General features: G+C 41.1%; 1 protein-coding gene across 3 annotated transcripts in view; it reads left to right on the plus strand.

Annotated features, from left to right (window-relative positions):
* phkb (phosphorylase kinase, beta) overlaps positions 1–17,555 on the plus strand; it is a 72,838-nt gene that overhangs the window by 27,666 nt on the left and 27,617 nt on the right. For all 3 annotated transcript variants that reach the window (XM_044029825.1, XM_044029824.1, XM_044029826.1), the window contains 5 exons: positions 1,821–2,018; positions 4,259–4,316; positions 5,481–5,558; positions 6,333–6,491; positions 6,693–6,787. In XM_044029825.1, coding sequence (XP_043885760.1) covers positions 1,821–2,018; positions 4,259–4,316; positions 5,481–5,558; positions 6,333–6,491; positions 6,693–6,787 — 588 coding nt within the window. The remainder of the gene's footprint in view (positions 1–1,820; positions 2,019–4,258; positions 4,317–5,480; positions 5,559–6,332; positions 6,492–6,692; positions 6,788–17,555) is intronic.

Here is a 17,555-nt window from a genome sequence, read left to right on the forward strand (position 1 = left end):
TCACAATGGAAATTTGGGGTGGGCTTAAATATCAATATGTCAGTTTGTCACCAGTGAGTGATACGATTAAGTTGACTTAACTTAAAAAAAAAAATCCTGCTAATTGGATTCACCAATGTCACTTTTTCATGAGGCCATGTGATGGCACTTATCACTGGAATGAGCAATAGCAATTAAGAGACCAATGAAGAAGTTGACAGCAGGATAGTGGCAGAAAAAAGAATGTTCACCCCTCCAAATCCTCCACTTAATCTTGTAGGGACATTTTGTACTCCTCACTTATCCAGATCATGATGTCGTGGAATATATACAGCATACCCTTCCATTTTCTACCACTTCATCCTCCACAGGAGGGTCGCGTGGGGCGCCGTGCTAATCTCAACTGACATAGGGCGATAGGTAGAGTCACACTTTGGACAGTAAGCCCGTCCATCACAGGACCACATAGATAGAGATAAACAACCATTCACTCTCACATTCAAACCCATGGTCAATTTAGAGTGTCCAATTTATCTCCATATTGCATGTTTTTGGATTGTGGGAGGAAACTGATGTCCTAGCCTGGATGTCTGTCTGTGTACTGCAGCAAATGTTTATAAATGGATAAATTAAAAATACGATTACAGAGCAAAACATAACCATACCTCGCACTGACAAGCTGTCCATATATATGTATATACATATATATAAAAAGAAAAGGCATGTACCTGCTGTTATTAAGGACATCTTCACTGAGGCAGTCCCAATTTTGAGTATGGAAAGTGAGTCCTGTTTATGGAAGCTCTTTTGCATTTGAATAAACTTTAAATATTCATAGCTGTTTGTGTCCAAAGCTGGGGCTTAAAAGCTTCCATTTCCATTGCTTAATAGTGTGAACCATAGAAAATGTAATGAGAATATTAGATGGCCAGTCATAACAGTTTGTCAAGCCTAATAACAATATTAATTCCCGACTGCTGCTCAAAATGAAACTTAATCAGGCAGTGCTTGATTTTTTAAGTAAGGCATCCTTAGTGTGCTGCTTACACACTGCATCCGGAAAGTATTTGTGTATTTTGTTTTGTCATATTACAACAGAAAGGAAGTTTTCTGCTCATCTTTCTATTCAAACCAGTAGCAGCATCCATCCATCCATCCATCCATCCATTATCTACCGCTTTATCCTCTACAGGAGGGTCGTGGCTGACATAGGTTTAGAGTTCTTGGGAGCGCTGGTCCAGGTTTTTATTGAGGATTACTTACTGTAATAGCTACCCTATCACTCAGTGGGAGCTACGGGATACTTGAATTTCCTTAAGGGGATGAATAGAGTTCATCTAATTTAATCTAAAAAAAACACCTTCACAGTATGATGCGGCCACCAAGATGATTCCTTGTTGAAATTGTAGTAGCAGAAGATGAGCAGTGCCTGGTGCTTTCATAGATGACAGGGTTTTTTTTAAGTCTTACTCTGCTTGAAGCCCTGATCAGCGAAAAGGCTGAATGCTGGTTCTTCCATCCCAACTCAGGATCTGTGGAGCTTAGCCACAGAAACCACAGGGTCCTTGGCCCTTTTCCACCCAATTACTCATTTTGGCTGTGTGGCCAGACGTGGAAAGAAGTTTGTTGTACACTTTTTCAACTGTACAAGACAGCGTGGCTCTTGTGAACATTTAATGCAGCAGAATTGTTGTTGCTTTCTCTTTGATCTGCAGAGAAAAATAATTCTTAACATTTCTATTTTTCTGCGCCAGCCGATGCACAGGTCTTCAGTAGATGAATTATCTCACGAAAAACGAATGAAATGAGTGGGGTTTTTTTTTTTATTTTCTCTCTCTCAGAACACAGACGCAGCTTTACTTCCGACCATCAGCTATCCGGCCTTCGCGGTGGATGATGACGCTCTGTATAGTCAGACCCTGGACAAGATCATCCGCAAGCTGCGCGGGAAGTACGGCTTCAAACGCTTCCTTCGCGATGGCTATCGCACTGCCAACGAAGACAAGAATCGCCGCTACTACAAACCTGCTGAAATGAAGGTGGGTGCTCACGCGATGCCTGGAGGCCGATCTAAGCGACATTTCAGTCCTATTAATCTGTGCTTTAATAATGATTTTTATTATTTTCCTAGAGAATTTTACAGCTTCAATTGACAAAAATTATATAAATGTGAAGAAAAAAGTGTTGGAGAAAAAAGACATTGGCCTTTTTTTTAGAGGCAAAACCAGTTCGACATCTGAAACTTTGTACACAGATGAAAAAATAGCACCAATCAAAGCAAGCAAAGCTGAAACCCATTACCCATTACAGGTGTTTTATTCCTGGCAAAATGACAATGCATATAATTGAGACTCAGTTCAGTGAACAAACTATAACTATAACTTAGGAGAGAATAAATGAATTGACTAAGGCTGTGATGTGAAAGTGATGTTTAACCAGGTTACTGTTAACACAGCTGCAGATCGAATTCTTATGTTTCTAAGTCAGAGTTTACAATTGATTTGTGTTTGTTTTTGTAGCAGGCAGTAAACTTTTTTTTATTTTTAAATACTTTGGCAGGACTTGACAGATTACTGCACATGTGGCGGAGAAAAATGTTTAAAACAATATCCCTTTTAGAAGACTGAATTTGCTTTCGGCGGTTCTTATATCTCCATAATTCTCCCAGACATAAGAGACGTGGAGCTGAGAGTTTGGTGGTGAAAGCCTAATTTGCATAATGATCACAAATGTTTGCCATTTGTTTTCTACCAACAGAATTTATCTGTTACTAAATCAGCAAATACTGCAAGTGGGAAGAGACCCATTATATAATGTCTTTAATAGGGCAATACAAATTCTCATCATGTGAGAAATGAAGCACTTGCTGGGTTGTGTTGGGTTTTTTTTGTCCTACACAACATACAAAACGGTTTCATTTGCCTCCTTTTGACTGATGAAATGTAGCGGAAAGTGTCTGGAGAGAAGAAGTCCCAGGTAGACCAGGTTTCCCTGCAGAAGACATCAAGTGAAGTTGTTGTTGTTTAAAGAGACAATTCACTGCAGGGCAGACTTCTGTGCTCCCTGCCTGTTTACCATTGACAGAGAGCAGCAGCCTGTGTGATAGACAGTTTTACCAATCAGTCGAGCTGCTCAAGCACAAAACACCAGGGACCCCTGCCTGTTTACAGCCTCAACAGACCAAAATGCACAGGCCTCACTGGGTGACTGCGTCAGCTCCACCCCGTAAATAAGCCTGCCTCTCTCTGCCTCTTTATGCTCTCTCCTGTCTCTCATTTCTTTAGCTCTCTGTCATCGTCCAATATCTACTGTTGCCTCTTAGCACTGCCAAAACACAGTTTAAAGACATGCATACCGTGCTGCGCTAACACTTACTATAGCTGTAGTGGATATAGCTTCTCGCGTGTGTGTGTGTGTGTATGTGAGAGTGTCAGCTCTTTATTTGTGAAGATGAGATTTAATGGATTTCAATTGATAGCCATGCAAAGGGTTTGTAGGGTAAATGTCTACTTTATTATTTAATTACACCTCTGTTCATTGAATAAAATAGGCACCGGCTCTGATTGGACAAACCACGTATAGAAGTATACACAGTATTTATTTACTAAACTTTTATCATGGAATAAATGCTGAAATGTTGATAACGCTCAAGTGAATAGAGAAAAATAATATGACTTATAGTGACAAAATGATAAATGCAGTGTCGCGGGTGATGGTGGCAGATGACATGAAAAGTGTGTGAACTCATTTTAAACTGTGAGCAAATCAATCCCAGAGACTGTATATATATATTGAGTGGATTATATCATTTTGAAAAGACATCATTCATCAACAGTCATCAATAGCAGAACTGAAGATGTGTGTGTAGCCTTGTTGATGGAGTTTTGGCAAGCTGTAGAGTGGTGACCAGTAGGAAATGTCATGTCACATCTTGGTGGACTGTCGTCAGTTTCTTGACAACGAGAGTTCTCTCTCTCTCTCTCTCTCTCTCTCTCTCTCTCTCTCTCTCTCTCTCTCTCTCTCTCTCTCCCTCTCTCTCTCGCTCGCTCACTCGCTCACTCATCTAGCACTGGGTACAATCAATGTATTACTGACAGGTAATATTGTATACCACTTAAAAAATGAAATTTTCATTCACAATGTCATGTGTGTTGCATCTTTTCCCCGTGCCGTAGCTGCTCCATATTGAGTGCCGCTAAAGTTCAGCCTTCTGTGCCCGTGCCTGTCGTCTTTCTGAAATGGAAAAGCAATAATTCCACTCCTCTCTGTCTCTCTCCAGCTTTTTGATGGAATCGAGTGCGAGTTTCCCATATTTTTCATCTACATGATGATTGACGGTAAGCCTTGTTCTATCTGTAGCCGCCGTTTTGATGCCTCAAGTGGGTCATTGGGAAGATGGAAGACAGACTTGTGCCATTTGACAGGAAATTACATTTTCGTGTTTGCCAGGCTTTAGAGGACTTAAATATACTTTTAAAGAAAAACGTGTCACGTGAAATATGTACGTGTGTTAGCGTGCGTGTGAGCTTAAGGGAATAGAAAAAACAACAAAGGGTGAAGCTTCTCCAAAAAACATGAATTCAAGCTGCATTTAATTGCCCTCGTTCCAGTTTATTCTCCCCTGACATTTTCAGGACAAAAAACAATCTTGATTCTTATCTCAGACTTGTCCAACTAAGACAAAATGAAGGTAACTAAACGTAAAACGTAAGACTCTCGAGGTAAATGCTCTAAATGTATTTGTGCACCTTAGAATGTGAATCTTAGAATAAGTACAATGACAATTTAATAAAAAAAAAAAAAAACCTGTTGTGCTGTTTGTGGCCTTGTCAACGTGACATTTTATTCAGTGATGTAGTTAAAACTGAATATAAAAAAGCAGTGGCCGGTTTGGCCGGATTATTCCAAATTAAATATGTATTTGCAGTGTCTCATTTATAAAGCAGGCAACATCCCTACAACCTTAAAGCTGCTGTCGTTATTTTTTCAGCTGTACATTAATAATGGATTAAATTACTGCTGTGCATGTACTGCACAGGGAATCTCATTGAGATGAAGCTACAGATTACGTGACATGGTCGTTCAGTTTTTACTTAGCATCTTTCAGGTAACTGTTTTGATTGTTTCAAGCCACAGCAGGGAGCTGTTGTCAGAAAGGAGAAAGCACTGATCGAGCCACTGCGTGGAGAACCTTCCCTGCACCAAGCACAGGACACAGTCAGAGACTGTAGCTGGTGGACACAGGGTAGAATCAAGCTGATGACAATGCACATCATTTTCCAGATGGACAAATCTCTTGGAGGCACTTAGACTTAGTTTTAGTCTTCAAAACTGTACTTGTGTCCATTTCCTATACACTGAGCCTGCATGTACGAATACTGTCCGCATGCATGTACTACATCCACTACATATGTCTTTGCTACGTCGATTTTGAATGATGCTGTAACGTTCCATTGTGTTGAAAAATGAATAATATATATATTGTGTGTGTTTGTGTCCAGGTGTGTTCAGAGGAAATAAAGCTCAGGTCAAAGAATACCAGGATCTCCTTGAGCCCATCATCTTCCAGTCATATGAGGGTTAGTAATCACATAACTACCAGAAACACACACACACACACACAACTATGACTTCATTGTGAGGCTTCTGAGTCTACTTCTCCAGCAATGACAAATCATTCACCTATTCACCAGATTGTGTCGCCGACATGCTGTGAATGAGGTGTTCCATTCAACTTAACTTGGTAATTTGGTTTACATCAAAGATCACAACAAGACAGATAAATACATGCAGCATAGGCAGAGACCGGTCTTTATATCCAGAGAAAAGAGCGTCAGACCATCGGTTGTTCATAGAACAGGTATAATTAGAATGTAAAAAGGATTATGATGTGAGACGGAGTGGACTGAATCCACCCCGCAGAGACTTTCCACTGCTTACATGTGAAGGAACAAAACTGCAGAGGTTCATTTGCTGGGTTTTGAAAAGACATGATAAGTGTACCTTGTGTCTCTCATCAATAACCATGAAAAGCGTGAACTCACAAATATGTTTGCTGTTGTTTGTTGATGTTGTTGCTGCTGCTGCTGCTGCTGCAGGGCTCCGTGATCTCCCTGCATCCCGCTGATAAAATCCTGATACTTTCGTGACTGCGGTCTTATTTGGGTGTGGTTTTTGTTACTGCAGATAGTGCTGTCTCTTTCTCTGCACACACATACAGTTAATGCCTGACACTAACCACAACCTAACCACAATTCACATCTTAGCTAAACGTAACCAGTTCCTCATAAAGAAGTTCTCTGCCTTATTAGAACCAGGTTTTCATTGCTCAGTGTTTATGTCTCTCTTACCAGGTTATGCTATCATCCCTAAATACTACTACGTACCCGCTGATTTTGTGGAGGCAGAGCAGAACAAACATGGAAGCCAGAAGCGTTTCCCCAGCAACTCCGGCCGTGATGGGAAGCTCTTCCTGTGGGGTCAGGCCTTGTACAACATCGCCAAACTGCTGGGTACGCCTGTGTGTGTATTTGTGTTTCTTACCATAAACACATAATGTGTTTTCATAGAGAATCTGTTATTTTTTAACGTTTAAGTATTTAGTCTTCATTGCCACATGATGCAGGTGATATGTGTGTAATTGATAAATAGAGTTTTATGTTTCTAATCAATTGATATTCATGTCCATGTGTGCGTATGTGTTTACACTGCAGTGGATGAGCTGATCAGCCCAAGAGATATTGATCCCGTGCACCGCTACGTGCCCCGCCAGCACCAGCGCAACGTCAGCATGCGGTACTCTAATCAGGTAAGCTTTCATGTGCTGGGACTGCTCTCACTGATTTTACAACCTGTAAATGTTAAGGGTGTTCACTCTGACTCTGCCACTGCGTTCAAGTCGACCTTGTAAAAGTTTATTTACCCTTATAAATATGACTAAACAGAGCATTTAAGTGCGATTCAAATAGCTGTAATTGCCTTCTGCTGTAAAAAGGCTAGTAGTGGGAAGATAATAAACGTTCTTCGTTTATAAGTTGTGTACTACACCTAAGCAGCACTAGTAAGTGTATGGAGACATATGAGACCCAGAATGCAGAGGCAGACGTGGAGATTCCAAAAGAAATTGTATTTTTTTAACACCAAAAGAGGTTATTAGAGTGTCAGGCAGGAAATGAATCCTTCTTCAGATTGAATCACAGTAGGAGATCAGGATGGCCCTGATTCACAGCTGCATGGACCGACAGGCAACAGACACGAGACAAAAGGGCAGGGAAAAGGAAAACTAGAGAATCCCAAAACTCTGACTGATTTGTCAAAGACTATCGTCATGGGTCAGATTTCCCCAAAGGCTCTCAGCAGAAATCAGATTTTCTCTCAGAATACTTATGATGCGATAAGATACGATATACTGTATTGTCCCTGTGGAGAAATTGGTCTTGTGCTCAAGTGCTGCATCCGTAAGTGCTGTCATAGTAAAGTGAAAAACCTGTGCCAAATCACATTGATGAAAGCTTGATTTACATTATGCTTATAATGTGGCTTAGTCATGCCAAAACTGTTCCCTGACCCAGCTTTAATGCAAAACTGGAAGCCGTCCTCATTTCCACCCACAAACTCCACTAACTCACAATTAAAAATGCTCCAATACTCTCTCGTTCTCGCGTTGTGTTAAGTTGGTAATTAACACAACGCGAGTTGAGTTAAGTTTTAATCGCAGCTCAGTCATCGTCATTTTAACAGCTGAGACTGGGCCAAAAGGCCACTTTTGTAGACAATAAATACACCGCACTGGTGACTGTTTCCTCTACAAACAGTCACCAGTGCGACAGTGACTGTGAGTCCACGTCTGAGACAGAGCCAGCAGCTCTGAGGAGATGAAGCACAAATGAAGAGGTAGAGATGCATATACAGCGTTACATTGGCAGTGTATTGTCTTTGTCTTACTGTGTGGATTGATGCGCTCCGTCCTGCCCCTGTGCTGTATGTTCTGTTTTGTCTTTGTAACCAGGCAGGTAGAAGGTTCTAGAACAAAGTGCATAAGAAAGGACTGGATCTGAGAAAGATCAGCAGAAAAAACAAAAACAGAAGAAGGTGTCAGATGTCAATATATTTCTTTTTACATGGAATAACCTGTAATTATTTTGTTCACTTAAATATTTTATCATTTCAATTAGTGTTTCATATCTTGTCTATCTTTGTTCTGTCAGATCTGTCAGTTTTATTTTTTTGAAAAAAGATCATTTCCACTTTGCAGAAAAGATGTTCCATGTGGAATCGGCTGATTGCTTGGTCTTTATTGCCTTTAAGTGTTGCTATGCAACATTACCCAGTCCAGAAAATGATTTAATGTACTTCTTTTTCAGTCTCTAAACACACCATTGGTGATCATGGCCACAGAACTTGAACTTGAATTTTCAAATTCTGTGTCTCCAAACCGACTCTGTTGCTTTGCAGACTTGAGATACTGACCTTTGTGGTGAGGCTGATGTTTTGAGTCTTTTTCAGAGCTATATGATGTGTGCATTTCTGATTTAGAGCTGTTTGTTACCCTCAAGTAAATCGACAACAATAGCCATTGTACATGAGATGCAGTGTGATATTTCTCTGTAGGAAAATAGGATAAAAGCACGCAGCTTTATTGTGCTGGCAGCAATGCTTTTATGGTTCCAGCTTACAAACTGTATGCCGTTTAAGACTCCCCTCAGGTAGGCTGTATATGTTGTTGTTTGTTTTAGTTTGTTTTATCGCAGTTTAATCACACAGTAGACTGGAATTTTAGGCAGCATGGCAGCGTGCTGTTAGCCCACCCTCTGACGGAGGCAGCAACGCTCGTGCAGACATCAACAAAAGTTTGATGTTTTCAGCCACATATATTCTAAATAAATACATGTTTGAAAGAATACTTTATAAGATATATATATATATATATATATATATAATTATATGCATAATGCTTTTTTGTCAGTAATGAAATTGTTTGAAACAGAACTGCATGGATCTGCACAGCTTTTTAATGAGGTTATTAAAGAGCTGACAGTTTGTGAATGCAGTAAATGCAAACTGTGAAGGGTAACTGGGTGTTCTCCATTTCATCAGTGGACAGAGTGTATCAGTGGGGAAGAGACGATGAATTCAGCCCACCCACTGAAATGTCAAGGTGAATGTTTCCAAGTGTAAATGGTTTGCTGCTGTCACATGAGCATTTGTCTTTTAGTGCCTATGGATGGGGACACACAGCGAAGGTGGAGCGATTGCTTGGTGCTCATGAGAGCCTATTAACACTTTGAACCTGATTGATTCCTCTCGCATGTTCTCGTGGTCATGCTGTAGCTCATTCACCTCTGAAAATACAGACACACGTATAGCACTATATGTCGCTTGACTCAGAGTCTCCATATGTGGCGGTTTCTCTGATGTCGATCGCAAATGACCATCTAAGAGAAATAATATGAAGGACGGGTTGCCTACGACACTGGGACTTGAACTACGACTATGAAAGATGTGCTGCACATAGATGCGCTGTATAAATGTGCGAGGGATTGGGTATGAATGGGTGAATGCGCTAGAAAAGCGCTACATAAACACAGACCATTTACCGTATCAGAACGAATGTGTGAAGTCACAGTGCAGACAGAGACTGTCTGTGCTGACTCATGTAAAAAAAAAACTACTGTGCATGTGCAGTATGAATGTAAATCTGGGAAGATGGAAAGCAGTTTTACTTCAGTGGACATTCATCCATGAAGTTTGCGCGTCTGCTAACCTGTACAATGTCCAGTGGCTGCACACACTCCGTTGGCCACGTAGACCGCGGGGGCTGAACCGAAATGAGACGCTGCGTTACCACTGTCACCTGGCAACAGAGCTGCAGCTGAACGTGGTACAAATCAACCAACAGCGTGCAGTTTGTTTTTTTTTGTCCTTTTGTGTTTTTAACATGTGTACTATAAACAATTTAGTGTCTCTGGTGCACAGTAAATCCTAGGTTTTGTTTGGCTAGAATTGGAAAACCCATTTGATCCTGTGGTGCTCTGGGATGGAAGGACAAACGTTCGGAGGGCTTCAAAAATGGACACTCAAGGTGCAGTGTGCCAAAGGAGCACTTGAACTGTAGTCTGTAGTCAGCTATCTGATTTTAACTTGATGCCAACACCAACGTTTCTTTTAACTTCTCTCTGAGGCATCGTAAGAACACAGTCATGTGTAAACCTCAGAGTGAGGTTACTTTTGAAGATTCAGTACACACACCTGCCCAGAATTTACCCTGTGTCTTGCCCAGCGTCAACTGGGATCAGCTCCAGCTCCCACTGCAACAAAAGAAAACTAGATGGACCCAAAATGCTTGGTCTTCAATATTAATTATCTGTCGGTGTCATTGCTAATGGAGGAAGTAGTGTTCTCGGCGATGTGGGCATTTTTTTTCCTTGGTGACTTCTACTGAGTTTCTAAACACAAGTTAAAAGCTCATTTGAAGAGTGAGTGAAGAGAGTGAGTGTGAGTGAGCAGACCTTCAATTCTTTTTAATGTGGTACTTGTATTCTGCCGTAAGCTTGGGGAAATCAATCGCGGTTGTTTATGTATGTGTGGCTGGTGCTAAGCTGAACACCTTGTATGTACGAAACTGTCCCACAAAATTGCACACATCGTTCCCTCCATCCACTCCAGCACTATTCTCTTCTTTGTCCTATTCATACATTTTGTATAACTGTTAATCTCTATTTTTATTTCCGCACGGTCTCCTTCACACCGTGTCTGTCTCGGCGAGACACTCGGCATGTATGGTGTGGCGGGAAAAAAGTGTCCGAATTTTGCTCGGTGAAAAAGGAAAATGTTGAAACAAGGTAGTAGGCAGAGATAGTTTCTCACTTTACTATTTTATGCTTTAAGGAAGACATTGTGTGTTTTTGTGTGTGTGCGCATGGCAGCTGTCAAGTTGCCTCTGCGTCATTGACGTCCAGTGTTTGGTCTGCAGGCAGGAAAGGCACATGGGCGTGCTGAGCTTTCACATGCAGTTAAGATTGGATTTGTACGCTCCCTCCTTTTTCCTTTTCTTTTTCTTTTTAATGTGTATCATTTTCATTTCAATTGAAATAAGCAGCTTTATCGATTTGGTCATTTGTCAGATACGTTGTTATGTTTTTTTGTAGTTCTTTACCTGTTCATTATTTTCGACCTCAACTCCGAACCCAACAGTGTCCCGCAGAAGTGACTCTGACGTGTCCGACATGCCAACTCTACATATTTGTGCACGTGCGTCTTTGGAATTTGCACAACACAGAGTTTTTATACGGCAAGGCTAAATTTAATTGTGATTACACGACACATTATCTCCACACTGCACATGCGGGAATGTGGCCTCACACTTTAGGAGGCAACTGACGAGATGCATTAAATTTACATCATGAGTGCATCTCAGCAGGAAAGGGAATATGGATTTTGCCTCAAACAAATATCCCTTAAAGGGAGGGAAGTAGCGATTTGGTTGGTGAATGGGATGTTTATGCAACTTTAATGCATAGTGCACCGTGATGTACAGGAATGTTTTGCGACCCTAATTTACACCAACCGTGTTAAATATAATATGAAGCTGTTACACAACTTATGCGAACTCGGCAAAAACTAGAAATAAATCCATCACTGTAGTGCTGCTCTAATCTGCTCTAATAATAGTTAGTTTTTTTTGAAGATAGTTGCAGCTTTCCTCATATTTTGTAGATACAATATAGAGCAGATTTTTTTTCTTGCATGAGAAACAAAAGGCTTTCAGGGCTATGAGTGCGAGTCGGATCAAACAACACCGCGTGGCGTGACAAACATGCAATAATACACAGCACGCATGGCAACTGGAGGATCTCAGAAGCATGGAGTAGCAATACAAATGCCTTTGTGGGCTTATGTACCCAATGCCACACACACTTGCTTTCAATGTCATGCCTTTCTCTTTTTCTCTATCTGTTAATTTGAATCTTGTTCTGTCATCTTTGAATTCAATGGCCCACACACAGTTTACCCACGAACAGCACCAAAGCACACGCACACAGCACTCGTGCATGAATAGCACTGGTGTTTATTAGAAACAAAGCACTCAGCTGTGTCCTTGTAAAACACTAAAAGGAACCTTTGCCTTAGCCCTCATTATAATTTAAGCAAGATCCCATGAGAGTGCGATATTGCGTTCAAACAACAGTTCTACAAATGCGTTTTTGTTCTTGGAACTCAGAACCCACAATAGATTAAAAGATTTATTTTTATTTAACCAGTTATATGGCTCCGCCAACAATTTGTTTTCCACAACCGGACTAAATTGACTGTTGCCTAGCGACACAAACAATCAGCATATCCTGCATGCTACACAGGTTAAGTCCACTACTTTGACTCGTGTACATTTATTTGTATGTTAATATTGTAACCGGTGCAAAAAAGCACACAGAACACATTTTTTTTGTTTGTCTTCTGGATCACACCGCAGTATAGGTTGATAGCACCTGAGAGTCAATGTAATTATTCATTATTATTCACATCTGTGCGGCTGAGTGGTACCACGTCAAGAGTCCCAGTGCTGTTACACTTACTATCAGCACATATGGAATGTCTCTCATCTAATCAAATTGCTTGCCCTGGAGTCAGAACTGGTCGGGAGTGTTGTGTCGAACACGTCAAGCAAATATGAGAAAAGTGAAGTTTATGACACCAGGTTTATTCAAAACATGCTTGAGTAATGCTCAGTTAAACGTATCGACAGCTTGTTTCAGTCACGTCGTTCCAATCCAAATGCCGATGCCAACAGAATGTGACAGACATAAAAGCTGGTGGTGCACTAAGACTTTTGCACAGCGCTGTAAATAGCTGGCATTTTGTGAAAACAAGGTTAATGGAAGAGTTGCAATACGGTCCACTCTGCAGGAGCCGTCAGTCGTCATTCAGAGAGGTAAAGTGTGGGTCAAGACACTCCCCCGCTTGGCTAGTGCAGCTTGGGGAAAAATAACATACGATACAATACATACACTATTTTCGACCTTATCGCTGATGAAGTTGTTGATATAATTGAGGAATTTAATTTACTTATGCCTAGAGAACAACGAACGGGAGGGCAAAAAGAAAAAAGAAACGATGAAAAGACAGCGACGTTACACAACAACATTATGAAACATTTTGTTTCTGTCCATTTCTGCCACTCGACACTTTTAAAAGTATCTTGGCTGGACTATAAATCACCTTAATGTAGAAGAAACAGCGGCATCTCGTGGGACTTTGGGGGACTTATGGGGGCCTCAGGCATAAGGAACCAAACCAGCCAACTCTTCTACTAGCCCAGCACCACTGCCATTTTAAGGGGAATCTTGTTGAACTGTTCTTTTTGTGCATACAAACACACTGAACACAATTACTAACCAACTCTATTAAAAATATCAAATTACTACACTACATAATGAATACTATTATGAATACTATTAATATGAGTCTGTTATGCAGATGATGATCCGTCTGTGTGCAGGTGGTGGTAGAGAGGGAACTTGGATCCCCCCCCTCTTGTCATAGCATCAGCCCTCAGGTAAAATAACATGGACATGAGAAATTGGCTGCTGAGGGCGCTGGTACACCCTCTACTGCAGGATGTTGCGCCACACACAGGACACACCAACAGTGGCAACATGAATGCTGTAGCTTTTCAACAGCTGCTGGCATTATCATGTCACATTAGTTTTTTAATCTACCAGCACCCTCCCAACACCCTGTGGGAGTCAGTCTGCCTCCCCTGAGATACAACGTGCCTTAATCAACCACCTGAGCTGATCAGATCCTCTACCCCCCCTCCTCTCCTCTCCATCCACAGTGTGTGTGTGTGCATAAAAGCACTCAGACACGCTGGAACATCCTTCAGATATCAACGGTGAGGTTACTCATAGCTGCTGCTATGGTTCCTTCTCTTCTTGACGCCACGTGTCGTCTTGAGTATTGTAATCGTAGCCGCTCATTGTGAAAGTTGTGGCGCTTGTTCTTAACTGCAAACCTGACTTTCCCACATTTATTTGAATTCCCTTAAGCTATTCTTTCATAAACACTGCTTTTCCAGGAGCACCCCCTGGCACAATGATGTGTCTGCGTGCATGATTACACTCGCAGTATTCATGCCAATGTACACATATTTTCAAAATGTTCTGCTGTATCTTCGCACACACACATATATATACACAGATTGAGAGTGTTTGAAATCCTGCTGTTTGCCAAATGGCCCACTGGCAGGCAGGAAATGTCGAGCCCAGCGGTCTTTGACAGTAAGAGCCCTAGAGAAATGGCTACTGACCTTAAGCTGCAGGGAAATGGATATCACTGATATACTGGCACATATACTGTACTCAAACACATCCTCAGATTGCTCTCATGTGTCTGAGAGGACAGTTGAAAAAACTCACGCGTTCCAGTTGTCATTGTTGTGTTGCAGTTGACATTTAGATTGGATTTCTTTCAACCTCACTTGCATCTCACACTGCTATTTTCTTGTAAAACCTACAATATGGGCAACAGAAATGACCGTGACTACTTTATCTGGTGTCAAACATTAAAACAGGTTCCTAAAGGAATGAAGGAATTTGTGGTGATACCAGTTACATGTATGGCATGCATTGAAATATTGAAATATAATACAAAGCTGACAGCTGTGGCAGTTGATTTTTCAATGAATTATTAATTGTGTTGATTTTTTTTTAATTGCTATATAAAGGCTGCACGACTGAAATGCTTTTCCATGTTTCATTCCTTCTCATACTGAAAAATGGCCGTGATAGCACCACTTTGGGGGCGGAAAATTGGCTAACAAATATTGAAAATTGACTTTGATAACATCTCAGCCATTTTGAGGCATAGATAGATAAAGGGCATTAAATTCAAATGAGATGCAAATGTCATGCCAATGAATTTGGTGCTTAAGGTTTAAGATGTCGCTCATGCCACTTACTGTCATTTATTTTCCCACCAGAGATTCATGTGTCTATATTCTACCTCTTTTGTCTGAGCTTGAACAGACCATTGTTCCGGGTTCCTGGACACTGCACATATTATGTGTGATATTTGTTTCAACCTTTTACAACCAGATCGTGAAGTGACTACATTTTGCTGACGTGAATTCAGCTCAGTTGTGTAAAATAGATCAAGCGGCAACCGGAAATGACATCACCCATAAGAATCCGCACTGGATGTTCAAAGGCGTTACCTGCAGCCAGGCTCCTATTGGACAATACCAGCTGTCAATCGCATTGGTAATGACTGAATTAAATGTAAATGAACTAATTGGCTGCCATTGACTGCTATAGACGTCAATTCGACTCACTGCTCCTAAAATGGCTGACAGCCAATAAGTTAAGTGCGATATAGGCCAATTTTCCCAAAGACTTCCATTCACACTGACTTCTTTGCAACTAATGAAGTCGCCCCTCTGGTGGCTATTGAATTTATTCTTATTTCCTTGATTGGCCTCAATTGGCAAACGGAAAGACTGTGTCCACTTTTATGTCTATAGAGTACACACAAAACTGATACATGAATAAGACTGAGTTCAATGCTCCTCCAGGTGGTGCCATAGCAAAAAGCCAACATTGCTCTCTAATAGGTGACTAGCTTGTTGAAATAGCTGACTTTTTTGTAAATAATGAGTATATAAAATCCCCAATATATCAAAACTGTGAAATTTAACATGTGGCTGGCATTACATAATAAGTCAAAAATGATTAATACAGTGCTAGAGTGGCCTGTTATCAATGTTTTATTTGACATAAGCTTTCATATTTTTATGCCTCCATATATTTGTATCCCTTGCTTTAACTATAACGTCATTTTTGCACACGTCAGACAGCAGAGGCAACGCTCATCACATTCACAAAAGTCAGTCACGCGGTTATTCTTTAGCAAAATAGATGTTATTGCATCAGCTGGGTTTTCTTTTTTCAACTGCTTTATTCTGGCAGAGGATCATATTCCTGAGCTGAGTCCAGGGAACAATGTATCGCTATCTCGGTCAGGGCACCTCCACAATTACACCCACCAGTGGCGTGCAATCCAATTCTTTGCTTGCTTCTCCTCTGCTGAGCTGATCCCAGCCTCCATCCGTCTCCCTCTCTCTGTGCCCATCTCTTCGTCCTTGTTTCTTTTCCCTCCATGTTGTCAGAGTGAAAGCATTTCCCTAAATCAAACTCCTGCCTCATCACCTCCTCATTCATTTCACTGTGTTCAATTTAAAACTGTGACAGATTCTCGTCATGGTCCTGTCTTTATTACCAACGGATGACCTTTTTGAAAAGATCTGACTTTAAACGCGTACACGAGGCATTTTCCTCACCCATATCATGGATTAAAAAAGGACAGCATTTCTTTCATGGTTTTACCCCACATCTGACATTTTTTTCTGCTAAACCCATGGCACTTTGAAATACCTTCATCAAAATATGAATCTCTGAGCTGCACAGAGACCAACTTCCTGGGGAAGATACGGCGCCCAGAGTTATCGTCTGTGCACTGGCATGAAAAGAAGGGATTATATTTCATTCTAATAGTTTTTTTTGTTGGGGGGTGGGGGATGTGGTGGATAGATTCCCTTACTTGCTTTTTAACTTCATGAAAGTCTGTGAATGTTTTATTCCTTTGTAACGTGACGCTTGCTTGAGGCTGCCGTCCTTGTGCTGCACTTAGCTAACGGCGCACCGCGAGGGATCTGACCTTGATATAGCGTTGCATATATTCAGTTAAGGAACGTGTTTTTTTGTGTGCACTTTTATTGCAGTGATTAAATATTGAGCTGAAAGAGGAAAATAGGTTCACATCCATATTTACTCAAACCATGAACACCCACACGACTTCCACCTGCACTTTTTTGCACGTCGACTTGCTCATCGCTCTTTCCGCTATATTTTCTTTCTTTTTTTTTCTAGAAAAACAAAACCACACAAATGTAAAGTAGTCCAGATTAATCCTAATTTCCAGGCACAAATATGTTGGAGGTTCAAATCATAATCATAACACTCTTTGAATTTTGATTTATTTATTTTTTTGCTGACAAAAACATCTGCGACGTGAATACAGAGAGAAGACAAAAAAAGTGGAAGACAGAAAGAGGTGAAAAAGGAAAGAGAAGAAAGGGCAGAAGGTTTATAGGTAGTAGGACAAAAAAGGGTAGAAAGGTAGAGCGCAGTAAGGGAATGAGAGAGACTGAATAATTAATAAAGGGGAGGGGGAAAATAAAAGAAGGAAATTTGGATGGAAGGACAGAAAAGGGAGCAGAAGAGAAGAAGCGAGGGTTAGAGTGAAGGGGTGGACGTTGGAATGGAGGAAGGAAGCAAAGAAGGGCATCAGACACTTCTCATCTCGTGTCACGACTGGCTGCTATTCATTTCGGGCGGAAAGTCATTTCTGTTCTGCAGGGAATCGCAGCAGAATTCTGTGGAAAATTACTTTTCACTTTGTCAAATGTAGCGCAGCCATATCTCTTGAGGTAGTGAGCGCAGTGGCCAGGCCCTCAGCCTCCACTAAACACACCACTACCAGTCCGCCCTGCAGCTGGAAACCTGCTGTTGCTCTCATTAAAA

Source organism: Solea senegalensis, linkage group LG7 (assembly GCF_019176455.1).
Source record: "Solea senegalensis isolate Sse05_10M linkage group LG7, IFAPA_SoseM_1, whole genome shotgun sequence".
In the NCBI taxonomy this organism is placed as follows: Eukaryota; Metazoa; Chordata; class Actinopteri; order Pleuronectiformes; family Soleidae; genus Solea; species Solea senegalensis.